We start from the raw sequence: 21220 nt of genomic DNA on the forward strand, positions 1-21220 counted from the left end.
GCTTGGTAACAAGCACTAATCTTTGCAAACACAGCAGACCCCAGTATGGTCCTTCCTTGGTTTTATATTGAGGGGTCGAGAGGGGTGGGGGGCATTTTCCTGTGCTCCACTTCAAACTGCTGCCCTTCTGAGCTGCTATCAGCAAGTCCGTGCCTTTCTGACAGCCCTCACAGACACTCGTGATGTGGTCTCTTTTCCCTTGTAGGTAGTACCGAGCCTGAGCTGCGTGCGGGGAGGGACCCCATAAGGGCTCGGAGAACAAGCAAAGTATGAGCGAGAACAGCCACTTTCCATGGTCTGCCGCAGACTGCCAAGAGCTGCATTCCTGGGGCTTACAGCCTGCCTGTCTGGCCTACAGCGATGGGGACGAGCTGCTCAGCCAGCCGCCGGAGCCTGCCAGCAGGAGAGCCAGCCCCCAGCACGATGCTCAGCCCTCCCGAGGAGCGGAGGGGGAGCGCGGGGGCCAGGGGGACGAACATCTGGAAGCGGCGGCGAAGCTGTGCGAGAGGCAGGGTGAGCAGGGACCGGGGACAGACGCCGCCAGCGACAGCAGCCGTAAGGACGGGCCGGCGATCGGCGCGGACGCAGAGCTGGCCGCGGGGCGGGAGCAGACGCCACTGCAGCAGCGGGACAGCGGCGTGCCTAGCCGAAGCAGCACGGGTTCGGGGGAGAGGGGCTCCCCCACCCAGGAGACACCTAGCGAGGCCCTCAGCAAGGAGCAGTGTTACGGTGTCCTAGGTTCCTCAGAAGCTCTAAATGCTGACGAGCCGGAGGAGCAGTTTGGGTGAGTGTGAAGCCATTGTAACCTCAGCTCAGTGCTGGTTTGTGTGTGTTCTCAAGCCTCCTTGGTTCCAGTTACTCTGCTCCGTGTGTAAGTCCTCAGTTGAAAAAGCTGCAGCTGCTCTCATGGCTGACTGTGGCTTTTCACTCTTTTTCTCTCTGTGCTTCTCACACTGCTTTTTCCTGTTACAAATGCAGAAAAGCTGTGATTAGAGCCTGTGTCTGCCCACAGAGTCACTAAAGCGAAGGAGAAGGTTTAAGGATCTCAAGGGTGCAGGTTATGCTCACTTTGGGGGTGTCTCCCTTGCAAGTTAGAGGTTCAGCTGCAGCACTTATGGCAGAGTTACCTGAGATAAATTAGGACAAGCATGATAGCTGGGGGATGATGAGGAGTGGGGCTTGTCCAGGAGCCTGATATGCCCTGGAAGTCCCTGGCAGCATGGCTTGCTCTGGCAGTCCCTGGGCTAGCAAGTTACAGCTTTTCATCCAAAGGACTGTGCCGTTAGTAAGAGAGGGCAAGGCACTGAGCTTTGCTCCCTGCTGCACCTGTGGCTGGGTGCCTGGGTGGTAAAGGCATATAGCAGTGAGAGATGAGAGACACAAGTGTCATCCTGTTCTCAAGTGCCTGAGACAAACCAGCATGTGTGCAATGCCCCCCAGTCTCTGTGTCCTCTGTACTGGTGAGGTGGGGTGCTTCTTGTGCCATCCCTGTGGGAAGAGTATGGCTCCTTCCCTTTCCCACCACAAATCATCTAGGGTATTGTAGCCAGCTGGGGTTTATGGCTGCTGTGAATCTTATGGTCCTGCCTGCCTACCTACCCCAGCACAGGAGAGTTGCTGCAAGCAGGATAGGGCTGGAGAAGAGCAGCAGAAGTCGTCACAGAGAAGCATGTCCTTCTTAAGAGGAGGTGTGAAAAGGACAGAGTGGCTGCGAAGTGTCTGTGAATCACCTCCTAGTTGTAGTCCAGTACAGGCTTCAGGTTGAGCCGTATTTCCCGAGGGCTGTTTGGAGCATAGGCAGGAGTGTCAGCAGAGCTGGGAAGCCACAGAGCATGTGGGCTGATGACAGGCGTTACTAATTCATTGCATCTCTAGTGTTGAACAGGCTCCCCTATAAAAAGCTGGTGGTTTGATTTACCAAAGGCCCCAGCAAGAAGGAGCAGCACAGTTTCAACAAACATAGTTGAAGGTATTGAAGAGGCAGAGTGTCCAACACAGGCTGCTGATGTCCAGAGAGCTAAGGAAGTCCATCCCCAGGCAGGTCCCAAGAGCCCTAAAAGCTATGCAGTCAGGTCTTAGATGTCTGCAAGTCTCTCAGGTTGCAAGGGAATTGTACTTGCTTGGTATGTGGCTCCCTGACAGGGATTGTGAATTCAAGATGAAGCTAAGGGTGGTCAGTGAATGCTGCTACAATCACTGGAAGTGCTATTATTTTAACATACTAGGGCATGAACTGGGAGAAGTGGCAGGCTGAGGATTTGGAGATGATGCAACCTGACTGGGCTCTGCATGCACAGCCCATGATCTAAACATATTCACTTGGATAGCAAATAAGTCTTTTGGGAAGCTGAATGCAGAAGGGGCAAGTCACACACTGTATTCAAAGGCAGAAGGGCAGCTGGAAAAATTCAGGGACACAGCTGAAATCTTGGGAACCACTTATTGCCTAGGGATCAGGTTAGCTTGCTGTGTTTGAGCTCCTTAGTACTTTGACCACCTACCTGTAGGCTAAATGGCAGAAACGTGTGGCTGGGCCAAACACAGCATGGAGCTGGTCTTTCCTGACTGTAGCTGACTGGCTCTCTTAGATCAATGTGGATTGACCACGGCACCAAGAAGTCACTGTCATCCTGTATCATCTCTGAGTTTCCCCAGTTCTTTATTTACTCCCCTTCGTATGTTGCTGTTTCTGTTATGACCCATTCTGGATATAGGAGAACATGGGTTTTCTCTGTCTCTTGCCTAATGTTTTACCAATGAGCAGTCCTGGGGAAAAAAATCACTTGTCATCATCTGCATGTTGGTGCTCGTATGATTTTGTCCCTGGTCTTAAAGTACTTTACAAGAAGGGGTTGAGTCTTGCTCTTCCCACTGAACCAATGGAGAGTTGAAGGAGAAAAACTCATCAAAAGTCATAGAATCATAGAATCATAGAATCATCTAGGTTGGAAAAGACCTTTAAGATCATCCAGTCCAACCATTAACCTACACTACCAAGCCCACTCTAGACTAATCAAGGGTAGACCAGACTAAACCATATCCCGAAGTGCCACATCTACCCGTTTTTTAAACGCCTCCAGGGATGGTGACTCCACCACCTCTCTGGGCAGCCTGTTCCAATGCCTGACCACCCTTTCCGTAAAGAAATTTTTCCTAATTTCCAGTCTAAACCTCCCCTGACGCAGCTTAAGCCCATTTCCTCTTGTCCTATCGCTAGCTACTTGGGAGAAGAGACCAACACCCACCTCACTACAACCTCCTTTCAGGTAGTTGTAGAGAGCGATAAGGTCTCCCCTCAGCCTCCTCTTTTCCAGGCTAAACAACCCCAGTTCCCTCAGCCGCTCCTCATAAGACTTGTTCTCCAGACCCTTCACCAGCTTCGTTGCCCGCCTCTGAACACGCTCCAGCACCTCAATGTCTTTCTTGTAGTGAGGGGCTCAAAACTGGACACAGTATTCCAGGTGCGGCCTCACCAGCGCCGAGTACAGGGGGACAATCACCTCCCTGCTCCTGCTGGCCACAGCATTCCTGATACAAGCCAGGATGCTGTTGGCCTTCTTGGCCACCTGGGCACACTGCTGGCTCATGTTCAGCCGGCTATCTACTAACACCCCCAGGTCCTTTTCGGCCAGGCAGCTTTCCAGCCACTCCTCCCCAAGCCTGTAGCGTTGCATGGGGTTGTTGTGACTGAAGTGCAGGACCCGGCACTTGGCCTTGTTGAACCTCATACAGTTGGCCACGGCCCATCGATCCAGTCTGTCCAGGTCCCTCTGCAGGGCCATCCTACCCTCGAGCAGATCGACACTCCCACCCAATTTGGTGTCGTCTGCAAACTTACTGAGGGTGCACTCGATCCCCTCATCCAGATCATTGATAAAGATATTGAACAAGACTGGCCCTAAAACAGAGCCCTGGGGAACACCGCTCGTGACCGGCCGCCAACTGGACTTAACACCATTTATCACTACTCTCTGGGCTCGGCCACCCAACCAGTTCTTTACCCAGCGAAGAGTATGCCTGTCTAAGCCGTGAGCTGCCAGCTTCCCGAGGAGGATATTATGCGAGACGGTGTCAAAAGCTTTGCTAAAGTCGAGGTAGATGACATCCACAGCCTTTCCATCATCTACCAGGCGGGTCACCAGGTCATAGAAGGAGATCAGGTTGGTCAAGCAGGACCTGCCTTTTGTGAACCCATGCTGGCTGGGCCTGATCCCCTGGTTGACCTGTACTTGCCTGTGGAGTTCGCTCAAGATGAACCTCTCCATAATCTTCCCCGGCACCGAGGTCAGGCTGACAGGCCTGTAGTTCCCCGGGTCCTCCTTCCGGCCCTTCTTGTAGATGGGCGTCACATTGGCAAGCCTCCAGTCATCAGGGACCTCCCCTGTTAACCAGGACTGTTGATAGATGATGGAAAGTGGCTTGGCAAGCTCCTCTGCCAGCTCCCTCAGTACTCTTGGGTGGATCCCATCCGGCCCCATAGACTTGTGAGCGTCCAGGTGGCATAGCAGGTCATTAACTGCTTCCTCCTGGACTATGAGGGCTCCATTCTGGTCCCTATCCCTATCCTCTTGCTCAAGGGCCTGAGTACCCTGGGGATGACCAGTCTGGCTGTTGAACACAGAGGCAAAGAAGGCGTTAAGTACTTCAGCCTTTTCCTTGTCCTCGGTGACAATGTTCCCCCCCACATCCAGCAAAGAATGGAGATCCTCCTTGATCTCCTTGATCCTCCTTGATCCTCCTCCAAGTCATTGACTCCATGGTGGACCTGGAGAAAGCAACCATGATTGCCCCGCTGAAGGTAGATTAGTGCATCTATGCACGAAATGGTTGTTAAAAAAGTCAAGGAAATAAGGCCAAAGCTTTAGTGCTTGTGCTGCAGTTTGCATTCACTGAATCCCTTTTAGCCCCTTTCTAGTTTATCCCATGACATCCATTGGCATGTCAATATACCATTTGTCAAAACCCCATTTTCTGATCATTGTGGCTATGTTACCTCAAGGTCTTTCACCTTTCCAGAAGTCCCCAACATTGGCCCTGCTGATCTCAGGGAGGTTGCATCTCTTCAGTCAAACTGACAGCTTCACCAGTGAATGATATTAATGTAAAACCATCAAACTTGTTAATAGGGGAATCCCCACCTTTGGCTTGTAAATGCACTTAGTACCTGCAGGTTTGGGACTGCTGCCTTTGTCCACACATTTTCTCCCATGGCAACATACAGCCATTGAGCAATTCAAATTCCAGTAAGAAACGTTTCAGAAAAACTTTGCAGAAAGCCTGCAGTGCACAGGCAAGAAAGTCCTGATCTCCATCATGTCCTTCTCTGACAGGCCTCCCCACCCCACCAACACAGCTAACTAGGTTCTACTTCATTACAACTAATTAAACAGTGAGAAGTGAAATGTAAACAACTCAGTGCATAAAAATCCAGTACAGTTCAGCTGCAATAATAACCAAGTGCATTGCTTTGCATACCTTGCCGTAAGCAATAAAACAGCATTGCAGAGATGACTGAGGAAAGCAGCACAGGGAATTAGATACAGTGTCACTTCAGTATGCTTACAAAACCTTGTGATTACAATGCAAATAAATATATGGCTCCTTATTTAGGTAAAGCAATTGCCTTCCTCACTGTGCAATAAGTACACGACACTTCTCTGTGGGGAGGCTATATCAGGTTCATTCACATGAGCAAGGTCTTTCACTGTCTCCCACCTTAGCCTGGCTTTGCTTGAATTAGATGCAAACAGTGCTCCTGGGCTGCTGTAAGATGTAGAGAGTCTCTTTGTCATCTGTCTTCTCTGGGACCATGCAAGGAGAGATGCAATGTGCCTGACTTGTTGGTGCCCACTGACCCATCCAGGACCACAGCTCCTTCCCTGGTCTCTGTGGTCTGTCCCATGCAGCCTTTGCTGGGGCATTTGTAAGGACACAGATTTTCTCAGTTTGTTGACTGCTGTATGAGTTTGGGCTCAAGGGATAAATAAAGGGCTGGAAAATACAAGCTCTATGGTGTGAACAGCTAATGGAAATTACTCTGTTCATTGTGGTGAGAGAGCAGGAGCTGTCTGGCTTGGGATTATGGCAATGTGGGACCTGCTAAGTAATATCCAGGAGGTGCAAGGCATGATGGCTCTTGATGGGCTTGATACCCAGGAGCAGCCAGGAGAATACCTACAGGCACAACTGCAGTGCACAACACCCCTGGAAACACATGCTGTGCACCAAACCTCACGTGGGTGTGCCAGGGCATGCCCTCCTCTATGCGTGCTCCTGCACAAAGACATGCTGGTGATGGGAGTGAAGCAATGCAGGCCAAGGGGCGGTGTGATGGCTCTCTTGGAGGACCTGGGGAAACCACAAAGGCCCAGGGTTTTTCCTTGGTGTGGGGAGGACACAGACCCTCTGTAGGGGCGGGGACGTGGAAGTTCACTGGGGATGGGGGCTGTTGCAAGAAGTTTGGCAATGGGACAAGCTGCCAAGGCAGGTCCGTAATTCCCATCACTAGATGCAATTAAGGCTGTAAAGTCCTTCCTGTCACAAGGGGATGAAGTTTTTAAAATTCATCCTGCTTTGTGGAAGCAGGGGATCTTTTCTGTACACAAAGTCATGGCCAGGCACTGCAGTTCACCCTGCAGGGATGGATGGATTTGTAAAGACAAGCATTCCTGAGGATGAGTGACCTTTGGGCTGCAGCAGGTAGTCTGTGGAGCTGCTGCTGTCTGCCTCATTTCTCCTTATGTCTGGTTTGTTGCATGGCCAGCTCTCGTGAACTGGCTGAGAGTTTTCTTAAACCCTGAGCTCCTGGAATCAGGGAATTATGTAGATCTACAGATTCATGTAAGCTTTCATCCATGTGGTTGCAGGGCTAGGTTTAAAAACAGCATCTCTGGCAGCTCAGACAGAGAACGTTCAAAGGGTGCAAAAATTTGTCAGGGCCTGCAGTTCTCGTGAACAGATAGTAAGCCACTCATGGTTGTCTTCCTCCTTGCACAGGCCTTCAGGTGGGTCTGTCCTGCTCCCTGCTGCACCAGGATCCCCTGTTCCTGCTGCAGCTCACCAGCCTGCTAGCCTGGCATCCAGCATGATGAAGAAGGGAAGATAGCATGGCATAGCCACTTCATGGGACCCTGACCCACTTGGGTTCCTCATACTCTTGGGACACTGACAAATAAGAAACCTGAGAGCACTCTCCTCTTCAACAGCTCTCACCCTGGCATGTTAGAAGCAGGAAAATCTACCTTTGTTCAAATCCTTCCCCAAGTACATTCTTGTCGTGGTTTAACCCCAGCCAGCAACTAAGCACCACACAGCCCCTCGCTCACTCCTCCTGCCCTGGTGGGATGGGGGAGAGAATTGGAGGACTAAGAGTGAGAAAACTCCTGGGTTGAGATAAGAACAGTTTAATAATTGAAATAAATTTAAATAGTAATTATAATAATAACAATATAATAATAATAATAGTAATAATAATATACAAAGCGAGTGATGCACAATGCAATTGCTCACCACCTGCTGACCAATACCCAGCCAGTTCCCAAGCAGCGATCGCTGCCCCCTGGCCAACTCCCTGCAGTTTATATACTGCGCATGATGTCATATGGTATGGAATAGCCCTTTGGTCAGTTTGGATCAACTATTGTGGCTGTGCCCCCTCCCAGTTTCTTGTGTACCTGGTAGAGCATGGGAAGCTGAAAAGTCCTTGACTAGCATAAGCAGTACCTAGCAACAACTAAAACATCACTGTGTTATTAACATTACTGTCATACTAAATCCAAAACACAGCACTACACCAGCTACTAGGAAGAAAATTAACTCTATCCCACCAAAAACCAGGACAACTGAAAAGAGATGGGGGAAAGGAAGTCTGGTAGCTGACTTGTGCCTGCTCCTCACTGCCGCAATGGGGCTATGTGCACCTCTGTCATTGCAGTCTTCCCTCCTTACACTGGTTTTCAGATGCTGTTCCCTCTCATGCTGTGACTATCTTTGGTTGTTGTGGATTCTTGGGGTGAGGAGATCCCTGTTGGCAGAGAACCTTCTATCCTGTAGGCTTGGGTCTTTAAACACACTGGCTGTAGCAAACAAGGGTGATAACCTTGAGGACTTACCTATGTGAAGGGATGCCAGGTCCCATTTTACTGCCTGAAATTAGTGCTCATGCAAATGCTGAATTCTTGCTGCCCATTCTGATGAGGGTGTTGCAGGACAACCAGTCCATGTGATCATCACCGCTCAGTCATGGTGTATCCTGTGCTGGCCATGAGAACTGGCTGTTCCATAAAAGGGATGATGATGGTTCCCAGACGGGTGTGTTATCCTTGGTGGCAAGGTGTACATTCCCTACCACTTAGGGCAGTTGTGTCCTGAAATGGCCAGCCATCTTCCACCCTGCCTGAGGCATTTTGAGGGGTTAGGGTTTCCAGAAATGGATGACACTACATTGGTATATCTGGGCCAGTAAATTCAGGGCCTTATTAACCTGCTTCCTGCTCAAGAGGCAGCCTCCCTCCTTGCTACTTGCTTAGCTGTGCAGTGGAAATACAGGCAAATCCCTCCTGCCTTAAGAGAAGGAAGTATGCACCCCAGACCCTCTAATGGTATGAGCAGACCTGGCTTCAGGGCTCCACTGAGCCTCTGCCCAGGCACGGCAGTGATGTTCAGGGGTCCATCTCCACTGTGAAACCAGGGAGCTTGTGTCTGTTGGACAAAATGAGCTGAATGTCTCTAGATCAGGACATCTGCAAGCTGCAGATAGCTGGGAGCTGGAAACATGTGGCTGCCTGTGGGGGCTGTCAGGGCATGGTCACTTTGCTTTCTCTGTTCTCTGCTGTGTGTTGGTGGAGACAGGATACAAGGCTATATCTCAGTGCCTCTCTTTACTTTTGCTATAAGCAATTCCATGGATTGTGGTTGTGCCTCAGTTTCCCCCCCTAAAAAGACTGAGCTGTTTGCCAAGTGCATTGAGAAGTGTCTGGACTCCTAGCGGACACTTTCATGACTCTGCCATGTCTGGCTCACAAGTGCTTTGCTACCTCTGTGCTAGAGCCACTACATCCCAAGGTCCATTTCCAATCTCTTCTGTGCCAGGTGATGTTCTGCAAGGCTGAGAGTGGGCTGTCACTGGCACTCAGTAGGAAACATTACTAACAGTAGCTGGATTTAGGCATGCACAGGTACAGCATCTCCTGAGCTGGCACAAGAAACTTGCTCATCCCTGATCCACCCCAAGAATTCATCTCAGGGAAACATAGTCTGCAGCAAAGGGAGGCCATGCTCATTAGGAGAGGCACTAGGCATAGCCATGACGCTGACACAGGGTTTCCAAACTGAGACAGCCATAGTGAGGAGGTGCAGTGGGTTGATTCCAACCAGCAACTAACACCTATCCTTGCACTTGCTCGCCACCCTGCTCTGTGGGATGGGGGAGAGAATCAGAAGAGCAAAAGCAAGAAGACTTGTAGGTCAAGGTAGAAGCAGTTTAGTAAGTGAAGGAAAGAGAAAAAAAAAAAAACACTAAGTGATGCAAAAGCAATCACTCACCACCTCCCAGCAGCAGACTGATGTCCAAGGGCCGTGGCTATGTTGAAAGACCAAACCCACTTTTTTTTTTTTTACTTTTTTTTTTTTTAACTGAGAATGACATTGTATGGCATGGAATATCCCTTTGGTCAATTCAGGTCAGCTGTCCCAGCTGTGTGTGTCCCCTCCCAGCCCCTTGCCTACCCCCCGCCTACTTGCTGGGGAGCAAAAACTAGAGAAAACCTTGACACTGTGCAGGCATGTTCAGCAATAGATAAAACACTGATGCATGATCAACACTGTCTTAGCAGAAATCCAAACCACAGCACCGTATGTGCTGCTATGAAGAAAGCTAACTCCATCACAGGTGGAGGAAAAGGAGCTTACTGTTCCCCTAGCTTTCACCTGTATCACAGCATGAAATGCTTGGTTCTGACAGAACCAGAATATTTGTAGAGTGCCTTGCACTTCTGGGGTGCCTTGCACTTCTAGGGTGCCTCATCTAAGAAAAAAGGTTTAAGTAACAGAATATGAATTGCTCCCTAAAAGCTTCTGCTTTTTCTCTGCTATAAAAGGACATTTGCTGCCAACATCCAAAGTTAGATTAAACGGCCTTGATCTTAAGAATTTTCATGCTTTTGAAGTGGCCATAATTGGATCACTTGAAGGGAGAGATAACTTGCAGATTAAATCCATTCTGGCAGTGGATGCAGTAGCAGGTGTCAGATGCAAACATCTCCAGTTCAGAGGTTTGGCTTTTTACTGGGGCATGAGCAAATTAAGGGTTGGCTGGGCCCCTGGAAGTGCTCATCATAAAACTCTGCCTTTTTCAGCTCTAGAAGCTTGTAATAAAATTGAGAACCAGGCAGGTTATACCACAGAAAGGTCCCGAGGGCCTATAATCACAACATCCATTTCTGCCTCTTGCCTCCTAGCTCCAAGAGGAACAGTGCAAGCAATTACCTTGATGTCATTTTCTACATTTCCCCTTTTGGTACAGGTTTGCTTCTGGAGATGCCAAGCTGAGCTGCAGTGAGGATGACAAGGAACATTTTCAATTCAAAGACATCAGGGATGGGTTCAGCTCGACCTTTGAGAAGATCGTTGAGTCTGACCTTATGAAGGGTACATACTATAGCAGCTTGGACTCTTTGGACGTCCTCTCTCTCACAGATGAGACAGACAGCTGTGTCAGTTTTGAGGCGCCACTCACCCCATTGATCCAGCAGAGGGTCAAGGAAAGCCCAGAGCTCTTGGAGCAGAAACTGGTAGCCCAGAAGAGAGAAGCCCTTCACCACATACCTGCTGATAAGCAAGAGCAGGCAGCAGCAAAGCTAGTGGAGGGGGATTTTGGGAGCCCTCTCAGGCACTCAATTACCAGCAGCAGGTCGGAGAACGTGCTGAGCCGGTTGTCCTTGAAGAGTATCCCAAATGGGTTCCACGTGGAAGGGTCAGATGAAGATGCCACCAAGATCATTAACTCCATCAGGTAAGGCAGGCTGGGAATTCCTCGGGCAAAGGGCTCCTTGTCTTGTGGGGTCGCAGTCCAGGAGCAAGGTTGAGAGGACATAATAGAGATGGAGCTGCTTTTTTTTCCCCTTGTGCTTCCTCTCATGTGCTGTCATGGCAGACAGGCCAAACACCAACAGGAAAATCTTTCCTACCTGTAGGATAGGACTGCAGCTGGGGACCAAGGTCTCACGGTATTTAACCAGGCAGTCCCCAGCAGGCCTCTGTCTGAGTCCTCCCTGTTCTCAAACCCAGGACCCCAAACTGTAGGGTCCTGTAGGAACCCTGCAAGCCCAAGAAAAGCCAAGACTCAGCACTTCGTGTTCATGTTTGCTCTGGAGGGCACCACCATTCATCTGACTTCTCACAAATCCCATCTGTTCTTATAGCAGGCAAAGCCAGGGTTCCTCTGGACAGACCACCGCCTTGTCTGCCTGACATCTGCAAAAGCCCTTGGTAGATTGGAGGCAGTCAGGCACACTCCCAAGTCTGCTCTGAAGTGCAGGGAAACCTCAAGGTTTCACTTGGGTGCACCTGTAGAGGCCACCCTAAAGGTTCTTCTGCGGGCAGTGAGATCAGCAGAGTCTTCATCCTCTGGACCAGCTCAGACCCAAACCATCATCCATGGGAGGCAGCAGCTCCAGGGAAGTTCTTTGCATGAGGAAGCCAGGTGATGAGCAGCCAGGTCATGGGAGAGCTGGAGCGAGGCTGTATGTCCAGTTAGCTATCAGGCCTTCAATGAGTCACACTGCCCAGAAATGTGCAAATAGGTGCCATAATGCTGTAACTGACCTTGGGCAAGAAAATAAAGAGATGCAGCCCCACCTACATGGTGCCAGTCGGGCTGCTCAGTGTGTTGTCTTTGGGAACAGCTGGCCACGTCAGCCAGCAGCTGGGAGAGGAGCAGCCCACCAGTGGCAGCAGGTCTGCTGTCAGTCCCATTGGCATGATTTGTACAAGTGCAGTTTCTCATTCTTGGCAAATAATCTGAACTCAAAAGCATACCATCTATCCCTAAGATTTCCTGAATGTTCACAGCTCTGAAAGAGCTTGGTATCCCTTTCTGTACCAGCAAAGAGAGAGGAAGCTTAAAAAGCTGTTGGGGCTGCTTGCTTTGAACAGATACGTCCTCATTTCTCAGGGAGAAGTCGCCTTCTCTTCAATCTTTTTCTACAAATTTGAAATGAAACTGTACTATTTCATTTGACCTGAAATGAAAGAGGGTTTGTCCAATGTCCGGTTCACAAACGTGTTGTTTTTTCATATTTTTTGGTTAGGACAAGAAGAAATCAAAATGTGGCATTTTCTGTGGGTTTCATCAAATCACATTGCTGCTTCTTGAATTGTTTCTTGTTTCTGTATAGTGACGCCAGCTTGAAAGATGCACTGTCAGACTCTGACTCCGACATGGGCAGCACAGAGCAGCTTGACCAGGGCAGCACAGACACCTTGGCAAATGGCTGCAGGGCAGATAGTGAGGCTGCCAAGAGGCTGGCCAAGCGCCTCTACAACCTCGAAGGGTTCAAGCGCTGTGATGTGGCACGCCAGCTCGGGAAAAAGTAAGTGGGGCTTTGGGTTGCATCCAACCCTATGAGGGGCTTGACTGAGATGGCAGCATTGAATATGGCCAGCAAAAACACGGCTGTGTTGGGGAGGGTCTGGGGGAGCACTCGTCTTGCTGGGAGGACAGGACAAAGGCAGAAAGTGAAAAGCCTGCTGTTACAAGGGCTTGCTGGATGTAGTCAGGGCTGTTGGAGATCTTTCCAGTTGAAACAGGTCCAGGCTCAATACCCTTGCAATTTGAATCCTACAAGTTGCTTGTGTGTACTGGGTATTAACTGCCACAAGCTGCTGCCCGCCAGAACCAAGAGCTTCCTGTATTTGGTAAGGGCCCAGCAAGGCCTCCGCTAAAGCAATCCCCAGGCTGAAGGGTTTGGGATCCAGACCTGGATCTGCACTGGGCTCTCTGCCAGTCCCCAGGTTTTTAATTTCTGCACCCCAAAATCTTCTTGCTGCAGTGCCTCCTGACCCAATCTGTATAGATGGTATGAAGGGTTCGATGGAGAGCCAGTTACACACTGGAGGTCCAAGCACCTCAGCTGGTAGATTTGCCTGGGTAAGGCAGAAGGGAAATAAAAAGTGTTTATTCAAAAGTGGGAGAGTTACACAGATTTCTAAGAAACAGAGTTACAGTAACGAGTGTAGCAGTAACAGATTATTTTAGGATGCCAGTGGGTCTGAGGACACCAATCCCCATCATCCTTCTCCTCGATCAGATATAACCTGTATTGCTGGGGTTTTTTTTAACATCCTTGAAATGTCTTACTCCTGTCTGGATCTGCAGGACACAACTGTCCCTCAGCAAATACCCAAGCTTTCAGTACCAAGGATTGTCTGTGACTCCCAGCTTAGTCCTGGGACAGAAGGAGCCCATGAATGATCTCCTAGAGAGGCTCTTTTTATCACCTGGGAACATCCTTGTTCTTCTCTTTTGCTATGGTCCTTGTAACAGGTGCATTACTCGTTGCTGCTGCCTCAGGTCTAGCTTCCTTCTCCTTTCTTACAAATTTGCCATGCCAGCTCACTGAGTGGGGGAAGTTTCAAGCAATTGGTCTCTGGGGTGCATCTGAGTGTGTCCCTTTGCTAGTTTCTGCAATCCTCGCTCACATCTGCAGTCCTCACACCTTGGTTTTGGTCACCTGGGTTTTGGACATCTGAACCATTTCCCGGCACAAGAACTGGATAGAGCTGCAGGCTCTTGGACCAAGCAGGTGGATTTGCAGAGCAGGAAAGGAGGAACGATGAGGACAGGTGTGTTTTGAGTTTGTCTTGCTCACTTAAGACAATGTAAGATCAACCTACAGTGGTGGGAGCAGGGTAAGTTTAAGTGATGCTTTCAGTCCAGCTCCATGTAGAAGGTGGACTGGCTAGAAGAGTTGTTCAAAAAGTAAAATCTCATTTTAAAACTTTTGAACTCATTTTAACCCAACCTTTTTTTTTTCTTTGTGAACATTGGCAATTTTCTCAAAAAACCACAAAAACCAAAACAAAACTATTCATCATTGTCAAAAAAGTAGAAAAGGCTTGATGAACAAGGAAATGGAGATTGGATATCTCCAAATAGTTTCTTTCCAGATGACACAATTCTGGGAAGTTAACCTCAGATCCAGAAATTACTTTCGTCTCTCTGAAGAGCATGTGTTTTGGTAACTGAACTCTCCATGGAAGAGTCTTTTTCCTGGATTTGTCTGTGGCATTTTCTCAGCTCCGTCACTACCCGTGGTCACACGTCTCTTGCTGGATGGAGGTTGAACTGTCTCAGCTGCGAGACCATGAAGATAGTAGTGCCAGGCACTTCCTTGCAAGGTTTCCCAAGAGAGCACTGTGCTCACAAAACCACGCAGGCAGCAACAGAGCAGGCAGCAGAGCACACTTTCAGCATTGCAGTGCACTGAGAACTGGGGGTCTGTCAGAGTCCCATGGGCAGTATGGCATGGTCACACAGCATATTTTCAACCCCTGGAGATTAGGTGAATTTTACATAGCCAAACTTCTTATGGACAATCTTTTTTTGACCCAGATAACTGTGGCACAAAAAGGATCATGGACAACACAGGCTTAGGTCTGTAGGACAGTGTGATTCAGGCTTTAAAACAACACACATCTGTCCACATCCAGCAACACAGGAATGAAATTGGGAGAAAAGGCCAGGGCTCCTGTGTTACTCTCGGGGTGGCTTGTGACCCAGACAGGTCAGTAAGCACTCTTGGTGCCTGGACCTTCCCAAACCAGGCAGAGGGAGGAAGCATCAAGCTGGGGTGTAAAGTGAGAGGATGCCTGTAGAGGCTGGCTGTGTGGCAGGGCCACCAGCCAGAGGATGTTGTACATGTCCCCATGTGAAATGCCTTGTTGTTCTTGTGGGGATGTCTCTGTCATGTCTGAGCTGCATGGTGGAAGTGTCACCCATTCCTGCAGGAGGGGTTGGGACTGGCACAGAGAGAGAGAAGGCCAATTCTTGAATGAGGAAACCAGAGCAAGCACCTAAGCCCACCTTAGTGTTAGGTCATGGTCTTGCCCTGGCCAGTGTTGGAGCTCTGTGTCTCAGGCATGCCTGGGGCACATTAACTGGCTGTGGAGCTCAGGGAGAAGGGTCCCAATCAATGTCACTGAGCCCCTGGCTAGACAGAGGAGTTTGTTGCTGCCTGGGGGCTGTCTGCCTTCAGGTGTCGTGCAACACTGTCTGATTCCCTCAGCAGAGCTGGCAGTCCCTGAGTGGAGCTTTTCCAAGCAGAGAGGAACCAAGTAAGGCACACAGGAAGGTGTGATGGGCACCCAAGCTGGGGACCGTTGGCATCACAGCAGCTGGCACAGACCATTTGTCCTGGGGGTCACAAATTCCCTATGGACTCCTGGCCTTCAGCAAGACCCAGTGAGCTGAAGGACAGGCAGCAAGACCTGACTACCTTCCAAGGCTGCTCTGATGGGAGAGCAGGGTGAAGGGGATCTCCCACCCACCTTCATCCTGCTTGACTATAGATATAGTTAGGAATGTAAATGAGGGTGTAGCTCCCAGTGTAGGCCATGGAGATATCTCAAGAGCAATTCAGCCCACCCAAGATCTGTGCTGGGCTATAGACATGCCAAGTCTTTTGGCTGTAGGGAGTCTTGGACAAGGCCGATCCTTCAAGCCCAGCTTAAGTGGGGGGAGTCAGACACTGTTCTCCCCTGTTGATTGCTGCAGTACATGGCAGTTGTTGCTGTGTGCCCAATGCTCAGATGGCCCAAGGAGCTTCCCAGGACATCTGGTAAATAGGTGCCCAAACAGAAGGAATCAGACCTTTTATTCTGGGAGACTAGAGCTGCACATGTGAGGTGGGACCTCACCTGTGGAAGGAAGAGTGCTGGCTAGTTCCCAGCACTGGCACAGCCAATGCTTGAGGTCTTCTGCAGGCTTAGAGCCAAGAGGATCCCAGAGGAGGCCTGGGGCTTGCTTGGTTTGGTTTGTTCTTTGGCACAGGGGTGAAGATGTGGTGACATCTCCTTTCACAAATGTGTGGTCATCTTCTGCATCTCAAATGCCCTTGCTGTGAAGTTCCAGGTCAAGTGGAGAAGTCTCCCTGGGAAGCTGGCAGGAATCTGCATGCCAATCATTGTGGCACTGCTTCAGACAGACTAACCCAGGGGGCCATGGAGCCATGAGGACATGTTCTTTCCCAGAGCTAGCAATCCCAAATGATTAAGATTATTTTATGAGTGTGAGGCCTTGTGGCTTCATATGGCTTTGAAACAGTCTCCTGTGCAACCTCCAGCACCAAGACTTATGTTCTGCCTCTCAAAACTCAGCCTGGACCTCTCCCATGGTGCTGTCATGCTGCTCTGCATGATCCTGCTGTGTGTCATGCTTCCAAACAGCATCCATGCCAGAGCCTTTGCAACACCCACTTCACAGCAGAAGATGAAATAATGCTGTAGGAAAAGCAATGAGTTCTGCCTATTACATGTCCCGGGTGAAACTGAATGTGCAACACTTAGCAATATGCTTTTATTTTGTGGGGAGAAGGAAAAGGAATTGTATATGGCAAAGGCTGAGCATATTGAGATCATCTCCCATTTCTTGCCAGCATTCATTGATTATTCTTGCACTTCTGCTACTAGAGTTGTGTAGATAGAGGAACTTAACTGCACGCATTCTGGCTTTAAAGGCAACACGTCTTTAAGCATCCTTTGAAAATGTTGCAGGGGAATGGTTTCTGGAGAAGCATTCAGCAATGAGCAGGGCCAGAAGCTCAGCTGAGCTCTCCTGCTCCGGTTCTCAGGGGCACCCATCTGACATACGACCAAGGTGCTGTGGTGAGAGGGTGGGATGGGAGCCAACATGGAGCTGAGAGCAGGAATATTGCAGTAGGAGCAATGGAAGTGGACTAGATAAGAGAGAAGGTGCCCGATGAGCACAGGACATCCTTATGGCCTCCTCCTGGCTGGTTTGGGAGGAGGCTCTGCCTGGCCAGCAGCACAGTGGGGTAGAGCAATGGGGGCCCACACCTCTGATTCCTAGGTATTTAGGGCTGGCAGCTGCAGTGCTAGGCTGTGGGCATGTTAGGGGCCTTTGGAGGTCTTCCAGCAGCATTTCAAGCAAGGAGAAAGTCCCCCTGGGTCTGGGATCAAGTCTGCAGTGTCTTGCTGGGAGCTTGGGCTGGCCAGGAGGCAGCAGTCTGCTGTTCCTCTTGTAGACAGTGTCTTCTTCCCTGATGAAAGGGCTGACTACTCCCTCTTTAATTACAGTAACGAATTTAGCAAGTTGGTAGCAGAGGAGTATCTCAGCTTCTTTGACTTCACTGGCCTGACCCTTGACAAAGCACTCAGGTGAGCTGGTCTCTGGCACTTTTGTGTAGGGCCTGGGCTGGACAGAGTGGAGCAGCGCGGTGAGTTTCTCCCCCGGGCTTCCCGACGCCATGGAGGCTGTCCGTGTGATAGGCGCAGGGACTGGGGGGAGCTCCAGGTTTTCATTTAATCTTTGCTTTGGTGTCACGTTTGGCACAAGCTACTGCCACCAAAAGTGGGCTTTGACAGGAGGGCCCACCACCTGCTTCCCCATGGTGGAGAGCAGCTTTCCCAGGAATCCCACCCCGTACAAAATCAGAAGAAGTGGAAGCAACTTCTTCCCTTGGGATGGACAACCCATCCTGGTACCATCAAGCCAGAGGTGGGTCAGATCTCAGCTGACATGTTTCCCTACACAGCTCAGAGCTGTCTCCATAGACACCTTTTGCATTGCACCTGCAGGGTGTGCAGGCTGGGGGGAGGACAAAGGCCTTCCTAGCTCCTCTGAGGACCCCCTTTCCATCTCCCTCCTTAGCATGGAAGCTGCCCAGCAGATTGATCCATGACATCTTTAAGTATCACTTTCTCTTTGCAGGACATTCTTAAAAGCATTCCCGCTGATGGGAGAGACGCAGGAGCGGGAGCGGGTGCTGATTCATTTCTCCCGGCGATACTGCCAGTGCAATCCAGAGGAGAGCACGTCTGAAGGTACCACTTTCTTTCCCTGGCCCTAGTGTCCATTGCACACTCACAGTGCACCTTGTCACAGAGCCTGAGTGTAAAACTGACCATCCACAACTGGGTCTGAATAGCACCCACTGGGCAGGCAAGGCTGCAGCTTCTCCCTTTCTCTGGGACCCTGCCCTGGGAGGGACTGGGGACACCAGGTGCTGTACAGACCCCCTCAAGAGAGCCAGATGAATCCCCTCAGGATCTGACGGTCTGAGTGTAGGCTCCCAGGGAGCCTTGTCCTCTCAAGTGCATACAAGCTGTGCTGAAGACCAGCTCCTTGGCTGTAGCCTGGACCAGTGGCCATGCTTTGCCCAGCACCAGGGGAGGTGGTGAGTTCTCAGGGGTTGCAAATTACTGCAGTCGTGGCTTGCAAAGTGGTTGCTGGCAGTGGACAAATGAGTGGCTGGTGCTAGCTCAGCCCAAGACCTTCTCCATTGAATGGAATAAGACATTTCCATGTAGATTGAGGAATGCTGTTGGCTTACCGCGCACAGGAGTTGTGTTCCTTGTATCTACAACTGCATCAGGAGAAAGCACAGCTGGGTAAAATTTTGGGCTTGCAGGAGTTGCAGATTTTGTTAGCCCCTCCCCATTTGTTCAGCCCCTCCCCATTATTTTTTTTTAAGTACATATAGCTTCTTCTGACATTTTTAAATGGGAAAGGCCATTCCTGGTATAGATGTGCACATGCACACATCCAGACATCCAGCATGTCCATGTTTGCACTTACATGAATGCCTCTACACACCTGCTTACAGGCATCTAGAAATACCCCCATGGGTGGAAATCAGGCTGCTGACCTGACAGCAGTGCCAGTTGTTCCTCCTTCATGCCTTCAGCATACAATATGCCACTTGTGTCTAAGAGCTCCTGCTTGTCTTCATCTTGCAGGCTTTCCAAATAGCAGCAGTGCATAGTATCACTTGAACCCTCCGGTCCCTCTGCCAAGCTAACTGGACACAAGCTGTTCTCAAAACAGAATGACCTCTTTGCTTTTATCAGTGGTATCCCAATAAGGTACAGGTTTAGATTTCATTTCCCTGTGTTTGTGTGATGTTCTCCCCCACTGATCCAAAGAGGACCTTCCCCTGCAAATGGTCCTCCACCTGTAGACACTAAGATGCAGGCTGAATTTTTAGCAGCAGTCCCCAGCTGAAATATCCCAAATGCCAAGTCCTGACCCCTCTCCAACAAGTCCCCCTGGAAGTGATCCCCAACCATATTGCATCCACCCCCACTCCTAGAGACAAGGATCTTAGGACTCTTTCCTTCTGGTCTTCAGGTGTCTAACATGCACTGTGAGGGCATGCACACACCAGCTTGAGCAGAGGCTGAGCTGGAGCACAGAGCATCAGATCTCTGACTCCATCCCACACCCTTCAGCACGAGGGTGTTTGGAGGGCAGTGACTAGTCAAACAAAATGCAAGCTTTGTCATGGCAATGTGGGTTACAAAGCTGCTGATGGAGCCATGCTATGGCAACTGTTCAGAAGAGAAATTAGATCCCAGTTCTGAACACTCTGCAAGAAGGTGCCTGCTAATGCAAACATGAACAAAGCCAGAAAGTTAAACTCTTCCATAACTGCATGGCTCTCAGTGGGGACATCACTGCTGCTGGTAGGACTTGTTTTAAACATGTTACGTTCCTGAACAGTACAAAACTATTAAGAGTAAGGAAAACTGGATCTGAAACACATTACTGCTGCTGCTGTCATAAAGTATTCATTAACATTTAGAACCACAGCATTGCCTGTGATGGTGGCAGTACATTTCTTAAGGCTGGGCAGGACCACTTACTGCAGACCAAATGTAAACTGAATGAGTCCCAAGCAGGACAGAGCTGCACTCAGTACTGGAATTGAATGGGGCTCAAAAAACACAATTGTAATCCAAGTACTACTTGAAGCTGATGCGATGGAGGGAAGCAAAATATCTCCGTCAGGTCACATCTTTTGCAGATACTGCAAAAGCATGCACTAGATGCACAGTAATTTGAGAAAGCTATTGCAAGCTCTTTCTTCAGGAAGCAGTTCCTTCTTGTTGCATCCAGCCTAATGTTGCAAAGGATGTTCCAGCAAGATGAAATTTGAGCCACTGTGTATTACCTAGATTTCTAAGGAAACACCTCCAGCTGTGATGGTCTGTTGTCATAGAGGCATGATAGAGTCAAGACAATTTTGTATGGAGGTGATCAGGTGGCTGAAAAGGTCTTAAAGCTCTCTAAGACATTTCTGAGCTTTGCTACATGCTGATTAAATAACTCCTCCACTGATGGAGACATAGCTGTTGCAACGCCAAGGGTCACTTCAGCCTGTATAATGGGATGCTGCAGATGAGGGTGGCAGAAGCTCTGACCTGCTGACCACTGAGTAGAGTGGCTGGTTTTTCTCCTAGAGAGTAGTTCTTGGACACATTATTAGTGTTTTACTGTACTGATGAAGCCCAGACATGGAAGAACTTTATGTTTGTGTTGTGACACTGTGTGAGCTGAGGGAAAAACTGAATGCAACTGAGCCAGGCAACAGTGAGAGAATAGCAGGTTTGGGGACACCAGCTCCACCCTGGGGCCATGTGGGACATGATTTACCTGACCAAAGTGATACAGTAAAGCCAGGTGAAGATGTCAGCCCAGAACCTCCCACAGAGACTCCAAAATATGCACTGAGGAGGCATGTTGTCATAAGCCCAAAGCTGCTTCTTGTGAAAGTGAAGGAAGCATCTTAGGAATTGATTCTCTTTTGAAGGGAGATGTCCATCACACCATGTCCCCAGGACTGTCAGCCCTCATAGAGAAATACGTGATGTTCCCATTAGAAGCCTTTCCTTCCTCAGAGACCATGGTTCTTCCAGGAAAGGGGGAAGCTCATGTGCTCAGTTGCCTTTATCCTGGGCTTGTGTGTTTGGTTGCCTTTACCTGTCTGTGTTCAGAGCTTGGCCTTGAGCATGGAGTGCTCAGGGCTTGTCACTATTCCACACAAATGGTACTTTTGTTTAGTGGCTGACCAGGACGGAGGCATGGGCCACATCTGGCTGGCTGTGGCTGCACATCTCCTCCCACAAGTGGAGACCAGTGTCACTTCCCCATCCAGGCCTGGGGATAAGTCACAGCCTGACCCTAGGACAGAAATGCACAGAG

The 21220-nt window shown here is 49.7% G+C and overlaps 1 protein-coding gene across 2 annotated transcripts in view; it reads left to right on the forward strand.

Moving 5' to 3' along the window:
• The first annotated feature begins 269 nt into the window (after positions 1-269).
• The window catches only part of PSD2 (pleckstrin and Sec7 domain containing 2), a 50226-nt gene continuing 29275 nt past the window's right edge, over positions 270-21220 (forward strand). For both annotated transcript variants that reach the window (XM_075714992.1, XM_075714993.1), the window contains exons 1-5: positions 270-784; positions 10523-11011; positions 12396-12590; positions 17314-17394; positions 17948-18060. In XM_075714992.1, the coding sequence (XP_075571107.1) occupies positions 270-784; positions 10523-11011; positions 12396-12590; positions 17314-17394; positions 17948-18060 (1393 nt within the window). The remainder of the gene's footprint in view (positions 785-10522; positions 11012-12395; positions 12591-17313; positions 17395-17947; positions 18061-21220) is intronic.

The sequence above is a fragment of the Pelecanus crispus genome, chromosome 8 (assembly GCF_030463565.1).
Source record: "Pelecanus crispus isolate bPelCri1 chromosome 8, bPelCri1.pri, whole genome shotgun sequence".
Classification (NCBI taxonomy): domain Eukaryota; kingdom Metazoa; phylum Chordata; class Aves; order Pelecaniformes; family Pelecanidae; genus Pelecanus; species Pelecanus crispus.